Consider the following 20,139-nt stretch of genomic DNA (forward strand, 5'->3'; position numbering starts at 1 on the left):
GGGTTACTTTGCACAAAATATGAAAAGAGTTTCACAATCCTCTGTCGACAAAACCATGAACAGAAAAGAGGAAGTGTCAAATGGCACCGTAAGATAGAACATCTAAGCGTATTTTGGCTATCATGTTGGCGGTTGACATCAGTTCTAATTACCGGGATGGTTCATTGTTGTAGAGGTATGCAAAGCAGTCACTATAAAGGCCGCTAAAATTTGAAAAATATCACCTACAAGATTTTCCGTCAAAGTTAAGTCAGTTTCGTAGAATACTACTGTCTATAATGGGACTTTGATAAAATAGTTGAAATTGAAATCTGAAACGTTTTAAAATCATAAGGAAGGTAAAACTGGGAGAAGGCGGTTTCAGCCTCTACTCGGGGTTACTTTGCACTGGTCCAAAATACCGTTTAGATAGGAAATTATTACTACTGGAACCTCCTGCATTCTAAATTTAGGTAAATTTCCTATTTAAGAAGATGCCGGAACGAATTTCTTGTTGGAAAATAAATTATGAACAGTGGCGGATCCAAAAAAGTAGTTTGAGAGAAGCTCCACTCACAAAGACTTCGTTTTTTAAAAGAAATCACTGGACTCGTTTTTTTGGGGGGGGACTTGTAGCTTATACGCATAGGAATGACTAACATTAGATTCATTTTTAAAAAAATCATGCAATTTGGGTAAGTTTCAGCCTGAAAGTCCCAAATCCCGTAAATCTTCCACTAAATACGGTTGGGATGATATTCTTGGACACAAGGAATAACCAAGGCTAATCAATTCACGGGGATTTTTTTTCTATTCCTGAGTTGCCATTTTTGTGGGACATGTGTTAAACTATTAGAATGCGGTTCCTGTGCTGGTACCAGAAAATACATATTTTTCTTTACAAATATCGATAATTCAAACTAAGTACTGATACTGGTACCATCATTCTAATATCTATATTATTAGACTGCATACTGTTTTGTGTAGAAAGTAAAATGTATTAATACTGAAGGGAAAACATTGCACAGAAACTTTATGTTCGTATGTTGAACAGGCTCTTTTGTATGTTGTGCAAAGTAACCCCAGCTATGGAGTTACTATGCACCAAAGTTTATGTTTCGATAACTATGGTTATACTGAATGTTTACTAATGAGCTTACACGAATGTTTTTCTTATATATCTAGCTATTATATGTTTAAAATACAGTGTTCTAAATCATTATGTTCGTAAGCCACATGCGATTTTCTTTAAAATGGCTTAAATCTTGTGCAAAGTAACCCCGTCTTACGGTAGCTCATTTCGACAACTGCACACTTCAAAGAGCAGAATTCACACTTTTCCGAAGACTGTCGCACGGTAGGAGCTATTTGTGAATTCTCTACACGGTTCCTTCACGTCCAGTGAGTCAAGCCTGTCTGGATATGCATAAGAACTGCAAAATGGTTCAGTCTTGCCTGGTCCATTGTGGACCTCAGATAAGTTTGAGACGACGCAACATTGAAGAACTTCTCTCGGCAGTTGCAGATGTCGCCGGGATGACAAGCAGGAGACGAAGGACTTTCAACACTTCAGGAAACAAGTCTCTTGTTTCTTTACAGAGTTTCTTGAAGTTCTCAAACAGGTCTCTCAGATTTTTTGAAGTGGGAATAGTGGTGAGTAACTGTTGCATCTGTAGTTGTAGTCAGTCCGGATTGACATGGTATTCTTTTAAAATGTCACAAATGTCGTGAGAAAAGTTACCTTCCAGAATGACATCCTCTATTGGACGATACTTCTTCAGTTCGGATGGAATCGACTGTCACCACGGCATGGCGCGTCCTCAGGTTGCGGATCGAGGAGAAGGCCTCTAGATATAGAAGTTAGCTGCGAATATACTGAATAAGCAGTCGCGGACAGCCGACTAGGAGTGGTCCTCCAGCTTGGGGGTTTGGGTAGGGCTAACAACCTCATCCTGAAAAAAAAAACACTTGTTCAGAAATATTCACAAAGGCCTCGGACAAGGACTGATAACTTGGCACGACCTCAGCAAAAGAAAATGGACATGAGATTTGGAACATGGAATATTAGGAGTCTTTATAGGGCAGGCGCGTTAAAATCCGTAACGAGTGAGTTAGAGAAATACAGGATGAACGTAGTAGGAGTTCAGGAAGTTAGATGGGAAGGAAATGGATCTGTGAATTCCGGAAATTTTACGTTCTTTTACGGGGAAGGAAATAAAAATCACCAGTTAGGAACAGGGTTTTTCGTTCGTAAACGTATATTACCAGCAATTAAACGGGTTGAATTTGTTACTGACAGACTTTTTTTTTATTGCTCTTAAGGGACGGTGGTGTGATATTATTGTTTTAAATGTACATGCTCCAACTGAAGATAAGGATGACGATGTAAAAGACAGTTTTTACGAAGAAGTGGAACGGATATTTGACCAACTTCCGCGATACCATATGAAAATTCTATTAGGGGATTTCAGTGCGAAGGTAGGACGAGAGGATATTTTCAAAGCGATTATAGGGAACGAAAGTCTGCATATGGAAAGTAATAACAACAGTGTTAGACTCGTGAACTTTGCAACATCCAAAAACCTAATCGTGAATAGTACAAAATTCCCACATCGCGACATTCATAAATACACTTGAACATCACCAGACGGGAAAACACATAATCAAATTGACCACATTTTAGTAGATAGAAGAAGGCAATCTAGCAAAAATTGATGTCCGGTCGTTTAGAGGGGCTGATTGTGACACTGACCACTACCTGCTAGCAACGATAATACGAGAGAGGTTATCGTTGAATAAAGGTAATATTCATTGTCCGAAAGCGAGAGATTCAATTTTTAAAAAAATTAGAAGAAAGTCAGGTAAGAGAGAAATACAAGATTGAAGTTTCGAATAGATTCTCAGCTTTAGAAGATTCGGAGTGCACTAGTGTTGAGGATACCTTGGTTGAAATTAGAGATAGCATTAAAATTTTAGCAAAAGAAAAATTGGGACACACGGAAACACGTAGGAACAAACCATGGTTCGACCAGGAATGCATAAAACTAGCAGAGAAGAGAAAACAGGCAAAATTACGCTGGCTACAAAATCCGAATGAAATAACTGCACAAAATTTCGCAGGTATCAGGCAGGAAACTTCCAAAACTTTTAGAACAAAGAAATGCGATTTTTTTAAAGCTAAAGTTAAGGAACTTGACGATAATAGTAAAAATAAAAACATCCGGGACATGTATAAGGGAATCAACGAATTTAAGAAAGGCTATCAACCTCGTGCTTATATATAAAAGAAATCTGACGGTACAGTTCTCACTGACACGGATAGCATCTTAAATAGATGGAAAGATTTCTTTGACGATTTTCTGAACACGCAACCAAAACAAAAACTAGTGTGCGTGGAGAAAAGTAGATATACACCGCAGTACCGTATATTCCCGAACCCAACAGAATAGAAGTAGAAACCGCTATAAAGAAATAAAAGAGACACAAATCTCCGGGTGTAGATGAAATTCCGGCTGAGTTAATTTCAGCTGGAGGCGAAAAATTGTGGAACAAGATACACAAACTCATTCCTCTTATCTGGAACAAGGAAGAATTACCACAAGAGTGGAAAGAATCAATCATTGTTCCAATTCACAAGAAAGGCGACAAAACTGACTGTAATAATTATCGAGGCATTTCTCTTCTGTCAACATCCTATAAAATCCTTTCAAATATTCTATTAGCAAGACTGACCGCATACGCAGATAAAATTATTGGAGATTATCAGTGCGGATTTAGACGAAATCGATCAACTATCGACCAAATATTTACCATTCGCCAAATACTCGATAAAAAGTGGGAATACAACACCCCGGTACATCAACTATTTATTGATTTTAAAAAGGCGTACGACTCGGTTAGGAGAGAAACATTATACAATGTTCTTACAGAACTTGGAATACCGAGAAAGCTAATTAGATTAATTAAGATATGTTTAAATGAATCCCAAAGTAAAGTCCGGGTAGGAAAATTTTTGTCCACGAGCTTTCACGTCGAAAATGGCCTGAAACAAGGAGATGCGTTGTCGCCATTATTATTTAACTTCGTTCTGGAATACGCTATAAGGAAAATCAAAGATAGCAACCAGGGCCTAGAGCTGAACGGTACACACCAGGTTATGGCATATGCTGATGATGTAAATTTAATAGGGGATGATAGGAGAACAGTAGAAATAAATGCAGAGATCTTATTAAACGCTTGCAGGGACATGGGTTTAGAATTAAATGCAGAGAAAACTAAATACATGGAAGTGTGTCGGGACCGTAATACAGCAAATTATGAATGCGTTAAAATATTAAATAAAACTTTTGATAAAGTGGATAGTTTCAAATATCTAGGATTAATATTAACACAGGAAAATCATATTCACGGAGAAATTAAATGTCGACTAAAAGCAGGGAATTCGTGTTACTATTCGGTTCAAAATCTCTTGTTGTCGCGAATTCTGTCGAGGAATTTGAAGCTTATAATATACAAAACGATAATCATGCCTGTTGTTTTGTATGGCTGCGAAACATGGTCAGACGAATATTCGGACCCAAGAGGAATGGGAATGGGGAATGGCAGAAACTTCATAACGAGGAACTACATAATTTATATGGTTTACCCAACATTGTTAGTGTCGTCAAGTCTATGAGGCTTAGATGGGCGGGTCATGTAGTTAGAATGGAAGAAAGTAGAAACGCTTTCAAAGTCTTGACTGGAAGACCAATCGGAAAACGACCATTAGGAAGACCTTGGCGCAGATGGGAGGACAATATTAAGATGGATTTCGCAGAGATTGGAATACAAAGTAGAAACTGGATGCAGTTAGCTAAGGGTAGAAGTCAGTGGAGAGCTTTTGTGAACGCGGCATTGAATTTCCGGGTTCCATAGGCCATAGAGTTAGTTAGTTAGATATTGTCCAAACATTCATAATAGGTTGCGCGTAATTTCTCTTTTGCGGTGTTGAATTGGTAAATTTTCGCTGATATCTGCGAGCGTTCTAGTCTTTTCGGGGTCTGTTTCCTGCGCGGTAGCTGAGGAGATCCTTTTTTGTTCTATCGAAGACACCCCTGTACAATCAGGGGGTTAATATATCTACAGCGCCCGTGGTGCAATATTGTATCCCTTTTTGTTCTTTCGAAGGCGCCCTATACAATCAAGGGCGGGCGACAAAAGGAATAATTAATGTATCTACAGCGCCCCTTGGTACAATATTATTTCTTATTTATTCTATCGAAGGCGCCTCTATACAGTCAGGGGCAACGAAAGGAATAATTAATATATTTACAATGTTCCGTCATTGTAACATTATTTCCTTTTTTAGTATCGAAGCATTATGTCGCCCGTACATATTGAGGGGCGGCAAAGGTTTAAGAAAATGTTTATATCGCTGCTTGACCGTCACATAGACAATTTTTATTTCTTTATTTTATTGTATCAAAGGTGCCCTAGACAATCATCACAAAAGGAACAGAAAAAGTGTCCCTTAGTTATAATAATACAAAGCACTGTGCACTCTATATTTTGTCGAAGATTTGGCAGTGTATACAAAACACTGCTTTTGTACATAAACTTTTAATTCTTCAATCGGCTTTAAAAAAAGGCAAAGTAATCATTAGGCAACTTCGGCGCCCCCAATAACTTCTACCAGAACTTTGGGTGCAATGCCCCCTTGCCCCCGTCTTGTTACGCCACTGATTTTTACCTTTCCTTTTTCGTTGAATTACTGAATCTCCAGTGAAGAAAATGTAGAGATGTGTCCAGGAGTACTGATTTATCTCCAAGTCCTTTTGTAACATTTTTTCATAGATTCCCATCCCTTGACCATTAGGCTAGAAAGAAAAGATGTCTGATTTTATAACTACGGATATTCAGTAAAGTTGTTGAACAAAGTTACAGACCATAACATTAGCAAACAATTGGCTGGGAATGAATTTGTTGCATCCTTGAAACACAATGAACGTGGCTACTTTATGATCAAATGGTACAAGACTCTAATAATGTCATATGTTTCTTTAATTTTGTTGGCCAGCGTAAATTTATGTTTATTCTTTTAATATTAGGACTAGTAGGAATTTTATGCAGTACGTACTTTGAGCACAACAAGAGATTAAGTTCGAACTGTTTCGAAAAGAACATCTTGAATAAGTAACTCACTATCCGCGTATCACTAATATATATTTTTCTACATATACATGAAGTGTATTATATTTAAGTATGTAATAAGTTTACAAATAGGAGGTAAAGCAAAATACGAATCGATCACATTTTAGGAATGTTAACTTGTTCTCAATAGCTGATTAGATCATGGTATGTAATTAAGTACACCTTATCACGAAACAATAAAACCAACTATCAAATTCGTCAGCAAAATTACAAAAGAAGAATTTTTTTTTAAAAAAAGAAAGTTAACTTTCTTTCATTACCAGAATGTACATAAGTTTGAAAGAATGTAATTTGGCATACACGCACACATACAAACAATATAGATACACATATGATTGTGTATATATATATAAGTCCTCACTTTTTAGAAAAAGATTATATTTACAACTTAAAAACCTTTCCGGCAGCTATCAATGAATTATCTCAAAAGAGAACCAGTCTAAAAGCTGAACTTAAACATCCTCGTTTACTCAAATTACTTCAAAATAATACCATTTTCACGTCTCTTTCGACTTTTGATGTGCTTCCAGATACAACGGAAGATCCACAGCCTCCACTTTATCTACTACTTTGAATGATGGATAAAGTCCTTCGCGACCAGTTCGTTCGTTCGTCCCTTTCGAAAAGCCATTCCAATGATTCCCTGCCACGAGCACCAAATCACCTTTTTCCAAGCTGATTTCATCTGTACGTTTAGCATGATGTGGAAGAATGGCGACTTGATGGTGAGGATTCTGGCCACCATAGTAATAAATATCATCGAGAGATCGAAATCGGTCTGCAGCATCTGGATAAAACTGTTGCATTATTTCGTATGCAACCCTACACACCTGTAACGAAACAAAACTTACAACTAAAACTGGTATCATTTTTATATAACGTAACTGTTAGAAACAAATTATTTGACAAACATAACTACAGTAAAACCGCGTTAAATTGTTCACTTAAATTGGGGCCAGGCACAATTGGCGACACTATCTGTGTGATTTCAACTACTAGAGCGTTACCAATTGAACAGACATTTGTTTCGAGTTGTATGGCAAAATGCAGTCACCTGCTATTTGTTTCAATGTATAAGCGATGTTACCAAGTGCAAATTCAAGCAAATTTCTGACTACAGCTCATTTAAAAAAATATCAATTATTTTAAAACACGATATTACTGATGGATTAAAAGAGCACCATATTTTCGGAGCGTGAAATAATGCAATGTTTTTATTGATTTTGTAAATTCACTAGGACAGCTATCTGAATTTGAAGCAAGAAAAGATATCCACATAAACACAGAGTAGAAAATAATATAAACACATAATAAATATCTTAGGCATCTGTACATCTCATACAATACACATTTGCTACCTGCATAATAAACTAAAGTTATTCAGATTTAATTTTAGTTGCGCGTTTAGTTTTGATACAAAACGAAGAAATAATACTTATGTCTAAGCGAAACATGTTAATATGTTGTGCCTACACGAAATATTTAATCTATAAACTAGTTAAATAAAATGGTTCGGTACTTCTCCTAAACAAAAAGAAAAAATGGTTCCGTACTTCTAAACAAAAGAAATATCCGTTGAAAGATCGTCATTTAACATGTGTTTTAACTGCCACGAATATTCCAAGCTTAATGTGAAAATTACTTGGAAGATAAGGGCTAATCTACCTTTTCAATTAATAATAATGGTTTCTAATATACAGTATAGCTCCCAAAAGATTTCTACAAATCAACAACGTTTCTGTCACTACATAGTAATTACAACTTGTTTAGAAAACGAATTACCTCCTTGAAATAAGCACAAATATTAGTAATACAGAAGAGTTTTAATGCACTTACTCGTAATTTAATTATTACGAATACCGAGGAAGAAAATATCTCTAAAGAATCATTTATGATAGATTAATAGATTTTTTTTTCTACATTTGGTCTTCCTGTTGATGATTTTCCATATATTGGCAGAATGATTTAATTAGATTGCTGAATAAGATGATAATTATTACCTTAAGAAAAGTTTTAAGAACAATATTTTTCACACTTTTCTAAATAGAAGTATTTGCTAAACAGATTTGGTTCGCTTGTTGTTCTATAATATGATACCGTAACCTTAATTTTGATTACGATAAGTATTAAGTATTATTCATAAGTAATTATAGTAGAATTATTATTATTCACACTTTTAGTAATGTTATTGGGAAAATGAAATCTTAATTCGCACGATTATATTGATTATATTAGATCAAATTATAATGAAAGTAGGAAGGATTCTCCCGAGAAATGTAGAAGCATGATGTTTGTGGAAGATCTAAACTGTTATTTTTTATGAAAATGACAACATAAAATGAAGTAACCCCTGCATCAGAAACGAAGGCTTTACCACTGATTTTTCACGTCCCCTTTATTCACATTATTGGATTAGGAATATAGTCTGAAATGTAGACAGTAATTGAATCATTCTACAGAATACAAGATTTCCCGAGCGTTTACCATCTAAGATTATGTTAACCCGTTACGTCTCTTGAGATGTACACAATTCAATGAAAGGGAATCTTGAAATATATTGCTTAGTCTAAAAAAAAAGCTTTCACGCGTTTTCGATTGAATGACTTCATAGTAAAAAACAACATATAACGTAGAAAAGTGTATATATCATTACATGTGGTTATACAAAAGAATACCGAAATTAGGATATAGAACTTTACATCTAATCTTATTGTTCCCCTTGAGGAATGACGTCTCTCGGAGAGACAATAATCCGTTAAGGAAAAAGTTTGTATAATCTCTACATGTTAGGCAACCCAATATGCTTCAGTATACTGCTGGATTATCTAATCTGAAGGATAACATCGAGCAGATAAAAATTGTCTTAATTCGGTAAAAATTTAGTCTATTATCTGAATATCCTAAGCCACGATAAAACACTTGAACATAATCTGTGCGATATGGAAAAATCGTTGTTGTTTTTCGTAACGAAATAATTTGATTGTATAGTCAAAAATATCCAACTGAGCTGATCATTCTGTTGAGGTATGAAGAAAGCTGAATTAAGTTGTATCTTATCCCAAAGTTTGCTGGGAATGACACTTGAGGTGTTTGAAGGCAACGGTTTGTACGTTAATCGGTTATGCATAAAATAGATATATATTACAAGACTGATAAATGAAATTTAAATTACTTAGACTTTTAATTTTGTAGTTTGTTTAAAAGATCAAAAATGTGAAGTTTTGATTTTTTGGGGAACCGGATTTTACCTCTTTTGTGATAATTGGTTAGTCATAAGGACACTTAAGTTAGAATGAATAGGTTTGTAAATTCCAATTATTGATAATTCCATATCTTTGTTTCTTTGCAGAAAGGACCAATGGGACGTTATGAATTATATTCAGTTGCTCGAGAAACGAACGTGGTACGTGCCGGAGCAAATGATTCAAAGCGAAGAATGTCCTTATAAAATTAACGATATATATCCGAAATGGCATAAATGCCGATATTGCGAAAATTTTAAATTAGATCTCTTACACGCCGAAGTAGTACTAGGACTACCTTAAAAACATCTGAACAAAATGTAAATATTGTAAATCGTGATAGAATAAAAGAAAAAAGAACCATATAATTATAGATCTAGTGAAAATTTGATCTTTTATTTCAAGAAAATGTGAATCGTTCTTTTCCTATTCTAATATGTGAGTGAGTTATTTTAAAAATTGTTTACTTGTTTTTGCTTTTTTTTAAAAAAAAGACTATTTGAGACATGAACCTACAGTTTACCATATGATTTCTATCACTTAAATTGTGATTTTTTAAGAACTTTAAAGTTATATGTGACATGAACCTACAGATTAACTTGATATCCGAACCACTTAAATTGTGACTTATTTTTTTGTTTTTTAAGAACTTCAAAGCTATAAGAGACATGAACCTACACATTAACTTGATATCCGAACCACAGAAACAAGTTGAAGTCAAATTTATCTTCGTCAAATGTGGATATGAAGAAGATCTATTATTATTATTATTATTATTATTATTATTATTATTATTATTATTATTATTATTATTATTATTATTATATTGATTTGTAAGCATATGAGACTTGATTTATAGGAAACTTTTTTTTCGCAATGTACGATAAATGGTTAGTTAATGAATCAGCTAATATGACTAGCTTTTTAAAGGAAAAACAAATCCTGAAATTGGTGATGACCATCTATATTACGTGAAACTGTGAATAAACTAACTGAAAAATATTCTTTGTTTACACCTGCTAACCTGCTAACATGAAAAGATTCAGAAACTTTTCCCGTTCATATCTTTTAAGATGAAGGTTATGAGTTGAGAAAGCAGGTTATAGTTGAATAACCCCTCATTTTTCCTCCTCCGCCTCTTTTGAGCCGTTTTTCAGTATTTGTGTTTTCTTTGAGGAAAAGAGGGATTGTATTGGGGTGTATGATTCTTTTGAAGAATTCGAAAGTGGCAGGGAATAGTCTTTTCGAGTATGAAATACTGTTCGGAAATAGTAGGAAGGAATTATGGATGTCTACAACGCTTTTTTACATGATTTCTAGAAGATTTGAGGGTAATCTTTGCTTTGAATTTTCTTCGGCTTCCAACCTATTTTGTTCTTATAATAGCCTAGCAAAAAATTCTAACAGGGTTTTACAGATCCATGTTGCTATTACAAGTGATGGATAAAGATATTTAGTTGAACTTGAAATATACAAATCACATGGTGTCCTGTAACACTTGTGCCATTATTAGAAAAAATCTTTATGTAGACCTTTCGTTTTCAGAAATGTTTTTCTTTCGTTATTGTGATCGATTGATTGATTAGCGGAAACTGGAATCGAATCATAGTGCCCAACCACATGAATATTTGATGTCATGCTATTATTTTTCTTTCTTTCTTTAGTAATTAAGTAAAATATGCTCGTTCCTCATATGTTAGCCTTTGTGTTTGAACAGTAAATGTAAATATTCTTTGGCTTTGACTCATTCATCGTTATAGAATTTTGGTTAAAGTATCATGGAGAAATCCTAAGTCCATTAAAATGAATTAGATCTATAGCTTGTGATTTATTAAATTTTATAGACGCAGTACCTTGATCATTTGTTTATCGCTACGGTTTTGAAAATACTGTTTTCAATTAAACGATCCAAAGCAAATGACTGATCAGTGCTTAAATTACTTAAATTATTACATTCTTTGTAAAACTAATCGTCTTTTAAGGGACAAATTTATTCATTTGAAGAAATGTGGTTGTAAAAAAGAATTATGATCTCGGAAACAACCTACAATCTTTTAATGATACCTGTAGAAAAAAAGTTCAGATATTATCACTGAGTGTTTAAATAATTTTGACACCTTGTGAGAGTGTATAATATTACGCAAATGTATATTACAGATAAAACATAGTTTGAATAAAAAGTATCAGTTAGGATGTAAGATTTAGATTTCTAGGAGTGTAGGTATCTTATGGGCATTGAGACTGTTGGGTTTGATGGATAACGTTCCTCAGCGAGCACACTATCCGGGGAAAGGAATAAAGAGGAGTGCGAACTATAAGTTAGGTATCATCCAGGCATTTGCTTCGAATGAAGAAAACCCAGGAAAACTTCATACAAGCTTTTTACAACTTTTTGACAGAGCGAGAATCGAAACCGGGACCGTTTGCAGCAAAAGCAAGAGCGTTAGCGACTTAGTAATAAAATAGCGAAAACTTCATAATTTATAGGCTCCGTTTACTAAACATTGTTAGGCTCGTCAAGTCTAGGAGGGTCCGGTGGACAAGTCATGTAGCCAGGATGAAAGCGCTTTCAAAATTTAAACCTGTAAAAGAGGAAAACGACCGTTAGAAAGACCTAGGGGAGATGGAAGGATACCATTAAGAGCCATCTCGCAGTACAAAATAGATCCAGTTAGGTACGGATAGAAGTCATTGGAGAGCTTTTGTGATTGATGCAATGAACCTTGGAGACGGGTTGTATTATTGTTGATGGAATGAATCTTGGGGGCGGGTTGTATTATTGTTGATGGAAGACAAATTATTCCTGATAAAAGATAAATTAATGAGTAAGAACATACAGTAGACAAAAAATACTCTACCACTGAGTGACTGCTATGGAAATTAAATGATAAAGTCCCAAGTACCATAAATAAGCACTCTACCACTAAGCCAACATGGTGAAGAGAGCACAAGTACTATAAGAAAACAGTGTAGCACTGGTTCACTGTCAAATGATAAACATTAATCAAATAATAATAATAGTACTATATAAAGAGACTGTTGGAATATGATGTGCGTTGAAATATGTAGGAACAGATGTCAAATATATTCACGCAAAAATTAAATAAAAACTAACAGCAAAACTTTCACTTATTATTCACTTTAAAAATCTGTCGTCAACGAATCTCAAGTTTAAAATCATGTATATTGTTCTGAAATATAGTGAAACTATACAACATAACATATCATATATATATATATATATATATATAAGAATTAGGTACTCATGTCCTATACCCAAAATGAATTTTGGATGGTAAAATGATCATTAGGAACACTTAGACATTATATGTGAAGTCAATATTAGAAAGGATTTCGCAATAATATGAATTCAAAGTAAAACATAGGGGAAGAATATAAATTAGTACAGAATATTTGTGAAGCTCTAGATTCCATAGCCCATATTTAAAATAATTGTGATATATTGAGTTATAGAATGTGTTTATTTACGAATAACGTTACATTTATGAACTGTAGTAAGAAATAAATTCTTAGGTGTTACACCAAAGCAGTAACCAGTTCAAAAATGTAAAGAGAACCAAACAGAAATTAGGGGTGGATGCATGGTCCAACCATATTATAGTTTATTTGCAAGTCTACCGTAAAAATTTTAGCTGATCTCCCTTGGACACAAACTTGTGTCACACAAAAGAGAATGCAAACGTCATGGGTATTAAGATGATCATATTGATTACGAACTTGCTTAGCAAGTTTATGAGATCTGCATTGTACACTAAGAGTAAAAGTAGTTTCTTAGTTTTAATAAGAGATAGATAGATAGAGACATATAGATACTCAAAAGAAGTAGAGAGAGAGTGAATAGAAATACATACAGAAAGTAAAAAAAGCAGAGAGGATGAGATATACGTAAAGAGAGAGACATACACATACTCAAAACAAGCATAAAGGAAGACAACATACAAACTACAGATATACGTAAACAGAGGTATACAGATACTCAAGCAAGCAGATACTCAGTAGAAATACATACAGAAAGTAAGAAAACAAGCAGAGATAGTCAATAGATATACATACAGAAAGTAGAAACAAGCATAGAGGGAGAAATTTTGATTAGGCATGCATGCAAAGCTGTGCACTAAAAGAGAAAGAGAGACATACTGATACTCAAACAAGTAGAAAGGAAGACAACACACAAACTACAGATATACGTAAACAGAGGTACATAGATACTCAAAGAAGCAGATACTCAGTAGAAATACATACAGAAAGTAAAAGCAAGGAGAGACAGTTAATAGACACATACAGAAAGTAAAAGCAATCAGAGAGGGAGAAATATAGGTAGAGAGAGAGAGATACTGATACACAAACAGGCAGAAAGGAAAACAAAATACAAACTACAGATACAGAGAACCTCAATGATATGAACGGATACTTTTCTTTGTTTGAACAAGTAAAAGAGTAAAGTATCATTGTGTATTTAAGGTAAGGATAGCTATATGTTTATATTCTTTGATTAAGGTAAAAAGGAAAAGGTTGCTAACAGATGAAATGTCTACAGTAGCGTATGCACAAATTTATTTCGGGAGATGGTCCAAACTTAATATGAAGATATTTTATATTATCATTCACCCCTAAAATTAGGGTAAATTTACACACAAGCTAAAATTTCGGGAGGGTCCGGACTCCCACGACCCACCCCATGCGTTCGTTCCTCTATCTTTGTACTACTTAGTTAATCAGTTAACTGATATAAGGATAAACATACGAACGTTTCTTATAAAGCTTTGAGAGCAAAAAATGGTATAGTAAATATTGGATCAAAGCAATATACAGTAATAATAAAGCCAACATATATGCAATACAAGCAAAATGATTAAAGAATCCAAAGTTAAAACTTTCTTTTCAGTATGATACGAACAAAAGTGGATGTACATAATACTTAAAGAATATAGGGACATATTTTATGAGAATGTAACTAGTAAAAATAAACATATTTCAATGTACACTTTATATCCTGTTAATTCCTATATTTACAAATGATATCACTAGTACGAATTAAAATATTGATATCAAAAATTAAAAACGAGTCAGGTGAGTAGAATTATACCAAAATAGTGCACGTGAGTAGTGTTGTGAGAAAATGTCATCATACTTAAAATAATGTACATGAGCAGAATTGGGATAAAATGTCATGCTTAAAAATAGCTCATGTCAATCTAATTATAAGGCAATAAGTGGAAACATATTTTGTACATTATATATTCTGATGTTTGTAAATAAGTTGGGAAACATTTGAATGTCACTGTCAACCGTATAGATATTACATGCTTTAGAAATGTAGAATTCACTTTTTTGTGTGTATGATAAACAAATATGACGATTTATTACTTAACCACATAATAATGTAAATTCGTTTTCCGCACAAGCGTTTATATTTCCGTCGCGGACGGAACCGTGCTTGTTCAGGTCCGCGTGCGGCATACTCGTATAAGAGCGCGCCCAAATTTCTCATGGCCGTGACATGCCATGAAACACTAATGCTGTGCACGCGATTGGAAAACAGATGACGGTAGTATTGCCAACGTTTCTGCATAAATGATACATTATCAGTGGCAATTGACATTATCTTGCTCAGATTATGTAATATTGGTTTGAACACTTAGGTGATTAATGGGTAGAAAGGTAACAAATGACAATGCGAAGGAATGCTATGTTATACACAGCATACATTATTGTATATAGATATATACTGACTAGTAAAGGCGAGGACGATATGTATAGCAAATAAGGGTAGTAGTTATATATATGAAAGCTACCACTTAGTATTCATACATTTTTAAGATTTTATGCTCCGCACATATTGATATACATAATTCAAATCGAACATACATGATATCAGTTAGTATTGGCATGAACGGATTATATTAGTATATCATAAAGTATAGATCTGTGAGTATTATAAAGTATTAGTAGACCGTTGTACATATACGCAGTGCACGACTAGCATTTAGTAATCGTGAGAATTTTCTGACATTTTATATTTGTACGTGTTCAATATATCACATAAACGCAGTGGACGGCATATGTAGCGTATAAATTAGTATTGATATTAATGTGAAAATTTGCATCCTTTGATAGGTTGTATGTACTAAAGCATGGCACACATTTACAGTGCTTGGCATATGTACCGTACAATTTTACTATTTAATAATGTATGTAATATTGTACAGGAAATATACACTGTGGTTTCCTATCACTGTATTAGGCTTACCAGTTTATATTTTTGCTAACAATCATATATTTGTACGCTTTATACCTTGTCTGTATTAACATATAGGAACTGTGTGCAGTGCTCTGCTAGCACTTCAAATGAGGGGTGCCGGCTGATATTTTTTGCTAAACATCTCTTAGTATGTCATTCCACATATACATAGTAACACTTTGTATGAGCCTTAACGGTTCATTTCTTGCACCACATATATTTGTACGTTTTGTTTTGTATTAAAGTATAGTAAATATGTGCAGTGCTATGCATATATGTTGGATATGAAATAGCAAACATCCCGCCAAACTTATATTACTTCATTTTTTTATCCGCTATATATCATAAACTATACGACATGTGTACTGATAAACATATGTATTGGCTAACACTTAGGAAACGATAAAATTTTACGATATGTAAATAATATATATGGTGTTGTTTATATTATACAAATTTAATATATACCTTATGATGTATAACAAATAAAATCTGTCTTCTTTTTCTCATTGATGTAAATGTTTTAGGGGGAAGTTGATATAAATGTTGACGGCAACTATCGTCGTCGATAGCCAACAAACTAAAATGAAAAATTCCCCGCTAAAATTATGATACCTGTAGTATTCCTTTTGATTTTTTCTCTGTAACATCTTAACATTTCTTTCAAAGCAGAATTCCTTATATTACGCAATATTTTTTAATTTTTTCTTTGATCACAACATAAGTATTATTTTTTCTTCCCTTATAATTTTCCAGTCAGTCGGTATAACTTTGAATTCCTCTCGCACTCAGTCGGCTTGTCTTTGAATTCCCCTCCCATTGCCAGAGTTTAATTTTGTTTTGATTTTCTTTTTAATTCTTTTGTTTCTCACGTAAACTCTGCTTATTTACTCTCCCATTTACTTCGGAAACTTGTTGTTAAAAGTTGTGAACTGATAAATAATTTGAATTCCTCTCCCACTGAAGCGGCATTCATTTTAATACCTCTCCCATTTCAGCAGTTTAACCTTGTTCTTATTTTCCATTCAGTCGGCATGACTGATTTCCCCTCCCACTGAAGGCTGCATGACTGATTTCCCTCCCTTTCGTCTTAATTTTTCTTTCATTTGTTTCTTTACGAAACATGTTGAAACTTCTCTGGAACACTTCATATTTGTATCGAAAGGAAAATCTTTTCAAAGCTTACTCTAGGTTTATTCTTTACTTTCTGTATTCATTTATCATGAGAAAAATTATATAGTATACATATCGTAAACAAATGTACAAGTTGTTTACTTAAACAAATTATTATCAAACACACACACGCACACACACACAGACATACAGAAACACATGCACACACACACACATAGACATATATATGTACATACACTCAAAGTTACAAAAGCCACTCACATATTTAACGAGTGTGCACAGTAATTATTTGACGAATCACAGCATAGCTGTTCTATGGATTATGCTTTAGCATGCGAACCAATTAAATTAATTAAATTGATCACAGCATGGCTGTTCTTATGATCTTCCTATGGAACTTTATTATTCTCTTAACTATGTTGCTCTTAGAAGTTTGTATAACAATTTCAAAGTACTGTTATAATTATAAATTAAATACATGATAATTTTAACTAGGGACGCGCACGAGACAAGATTTGAGACTGTCTCGACTCGAAAATGTTCTGTAAAATTGATGTCTCGACTCGAAAAATATATATTTTTCTATTGGAAGAGCTGTGTCTCGACTCGAATTTTGTCGGGAAAATTCTGTCTCGACTCGACTCGAACGCATCCCTAATTTTAACAGAATATAAGAGTATCAAAAGTATCTAAGTAGAAAAAATAAAATATCATTAACTGTTGCTTAATGAAAAACTAAAGTTACAACTAATAACCACTTTAGAAAGAAATAAATAATATTGCAATAACAAAAATGTTTAATATACGAACTACTTGCTATTTATATTTTAACTATCTTGATTCTATTTTCTTTTCTTTATTTTTTTCTGTTATTTGTTTGCTACTACATCTTTTCCTTTTTAAAATGCCTTGTTTTTTATTTTTTCTTCTGTTTGTGTTTCCTAGTAAATGTTTTTTCCATTGCTCTTTATATTTTAACTATCCTTCATTTTATTTTGTTTTTATTATTCTTCTGTTTGTGTTTGCTACTAAATCTATTTTAGTTCCTTAAAAAGTTTGTTTTCTTTTTATATTTTGTTCTGTTATTTATGTTTCCTGCTAAATCTTTTTCATTCCATTTTATATTTTAAATAACCGGGTACTAGATTTTATATTTTCATCTGTTTGTCCTAGCTACTAAATCATTTTCCTTTTTATTTGCTTCGCTTGCTAAGCAGACTCTGAGCAATCTTTGATTGTGAACTGTTAAATAATTTATTCTAAAATTAACATGGAGAAACTAATCTTTTTATTGTATTTATTATTTTGTGTCGATCGTGTGATATTTTCTTAACAGAACACTCTGTCTTTTGACTTCTCCTTTCTTATCATTTACGCATCGTTTCTTATAGAAACTCGTTCTTATTCATATTCTTTTAATTTTTTAATGGATCGCTTCAATAGGAATTTCAGAGGAATTATATTCCAAAAATAATAAAAATTGCGAACTTGTATTTTGACGGATCGTTTTATATGAAAACTTAGCTTTTGTATTCTTTCGTGTTATTTATTATAACACTCGTTGTAAAATTGTCCGAAAATAGTAAATATTTATTATTTCGTAATATTTCCAATAATACTCGTTTTTAAAGTTTTAAAGAGCAAATTTTATTTGCAAAACTAGAAAAATTCCAGCACAAATTCCTTATTTATTTAACCTCTCGTATTATTAACAGATTCGTTTTCTACGAAAACTCCGAAGTATATATCATAAAGAGAAACTTGTTTCGAAAATACTAAAAGTTGTTTGAAGTGATAAAAATTTGCTGATTTTTTTCTGCGTTTCTGTTATTGTATTTGTTGTCAGTTATACGTTTGCAAAACTTACTTCATGAAATTAATATTTGATTACCACAATTACCGTTTGAGTTTCAAATTTCATCATGATATAAACATACGATTCTAACACGTCTAGATACGCGAAAACAAAGTAAGTGCCTCTGCGCACGAGATTACAAACTAAATGCACCTGTGTACGAGATTACAAAGTAAGTGCGACTGTGTGCGAGATTAAAAACTGAATGTATCTGGTTACGAGATTATAAACTAAATGTATCTGGGTGCGAAATTACAAGCTGAATGTATCAGGGTACGATATTTTCTTTTGTTTTAACACCTCTGCGTACTAGATTACAAACTAAATATATCTGAGTGCAAAATTACAAACTAAGTGTGTCTGCATACAAAGTCATAAACTAAATGATTTTAAAGAAACCAACAAAGGTAAAATACATTTTTAAAAAATAAAACGTAAGAAAAATACTTTTATCCGTATAGTTTATTTATAATTTTCCGGATAAGATAAAAGGGATTACATATATATCATGAATAAAATTGTAATAAAGTATCATATGAAAAGTATATAAATAACCTATTTTAATTTTGAATTCGTGTAAATGTCAACGACTTTATCATAAGAAATTTTTTCTGTCTGAAATTGTAATCAGTATTTACAATATATATAACTTTTACTTTACTTAGTTATTTCACTAACCCAAAAAAACATTAGAAATTATAAATGAAATCTTTTTTCTAGAAGTAACTCGAAAATACATTGGATGAATTTTTTGTTTAATAAAATATTATATAGAGCATAATCAAATGTCAATCGTCAATTTCAGTATCATGATATGATGAAAAGATTTCATACATTTCATCAAATATATCTGGTCGTACCATAACACGCCACGCAGTATAACACCTTTCATACTCTAAAATAATATATTCATGTTCATCTAAAATGCGGCTATTTTCAAAACACCCATCACACAAATCTATATTCCGGCTTCCATCTTGAAATATATTCCAGCACACACTGTTCATTCACAGAAAAAGAAGTAGAATCATACATGAACTGTTTTCCATACACATTTTTATCTTTCCTAAAAATAGTTCAATCAAATCACAAATATATGAATCTAAAAATGCAAGTGATTCATATAATAAATTAAATCTATTTAAAAGCGTGTTATTTCTTCTATAATCCTTATCTAAGCAATTAAAATGTTTCTCTACGTAAAGTTCAAACACTATGTCACGGGTTTTCTTCTGAATTAGGAATTCCCACAGAGTTTGTTTCAAACTATTATTAAATATTAACAAACATTTATGTAATTTTTCATCTTGTATTGAACAAGCAAAGCAAAGTAGCGGTTCACTCAGTTGATAATTCTCAAAAAGTACTTTCAAACACATCACTTATTTTAAAACGATTGCACTTACAATTCACATTGTCTAATTATTGAATTTCAATGTGTATTAGGAAGCATTTTTTCAAAATGGATTTCATCATCA

The 20,139-nt window shown here is 32.9% G+C and overlaps 1 protein-coding gene across 3 annotated transcripts in view; it reads right to left on the reverse strand.

Moving 5' to 3' along the window:
* Positions 1 to 6,439: 6,439 nt before the first annotated feature.
* Positions 6,440 to 20,139, reverse strand: part of LOC145695218 (alpha-(1,6)-fucosyltransferase-like) — a 250,604-nt gene continuing 236,904 nt past the window's right edge. For all 3 annotated transcript variants that reach the window (XM_081772207.1, XM_081772206.1, XM_081772208.1), the window contains exon 10: positions 6,440 to 6,998. In XM_081772207.1, coding sequence (XP_081628333.1) covers positions 6,666 to 6,998 — 333 coding nt within the window. In that variant the 3' untranslated portion in view covers positions 6,440 to 6,665. The remainder of the gene's footprint in view (positions 6,999 to 20,139) is intronic.

This window comes from Thermobia domestica, chromosome 9, assembly GCF_964235325.1.
Source record: "Thermobia domestica chromosome 9, izTheDome1.hap1.1, whole genome shotgun sequence".
NCBI classification, from domain to species: Eukaryota; Metazoa; Arthropoda; class Insecta; order Zygentoma; family Lepismatidae; genus Thermobia; species Thermobia domestica.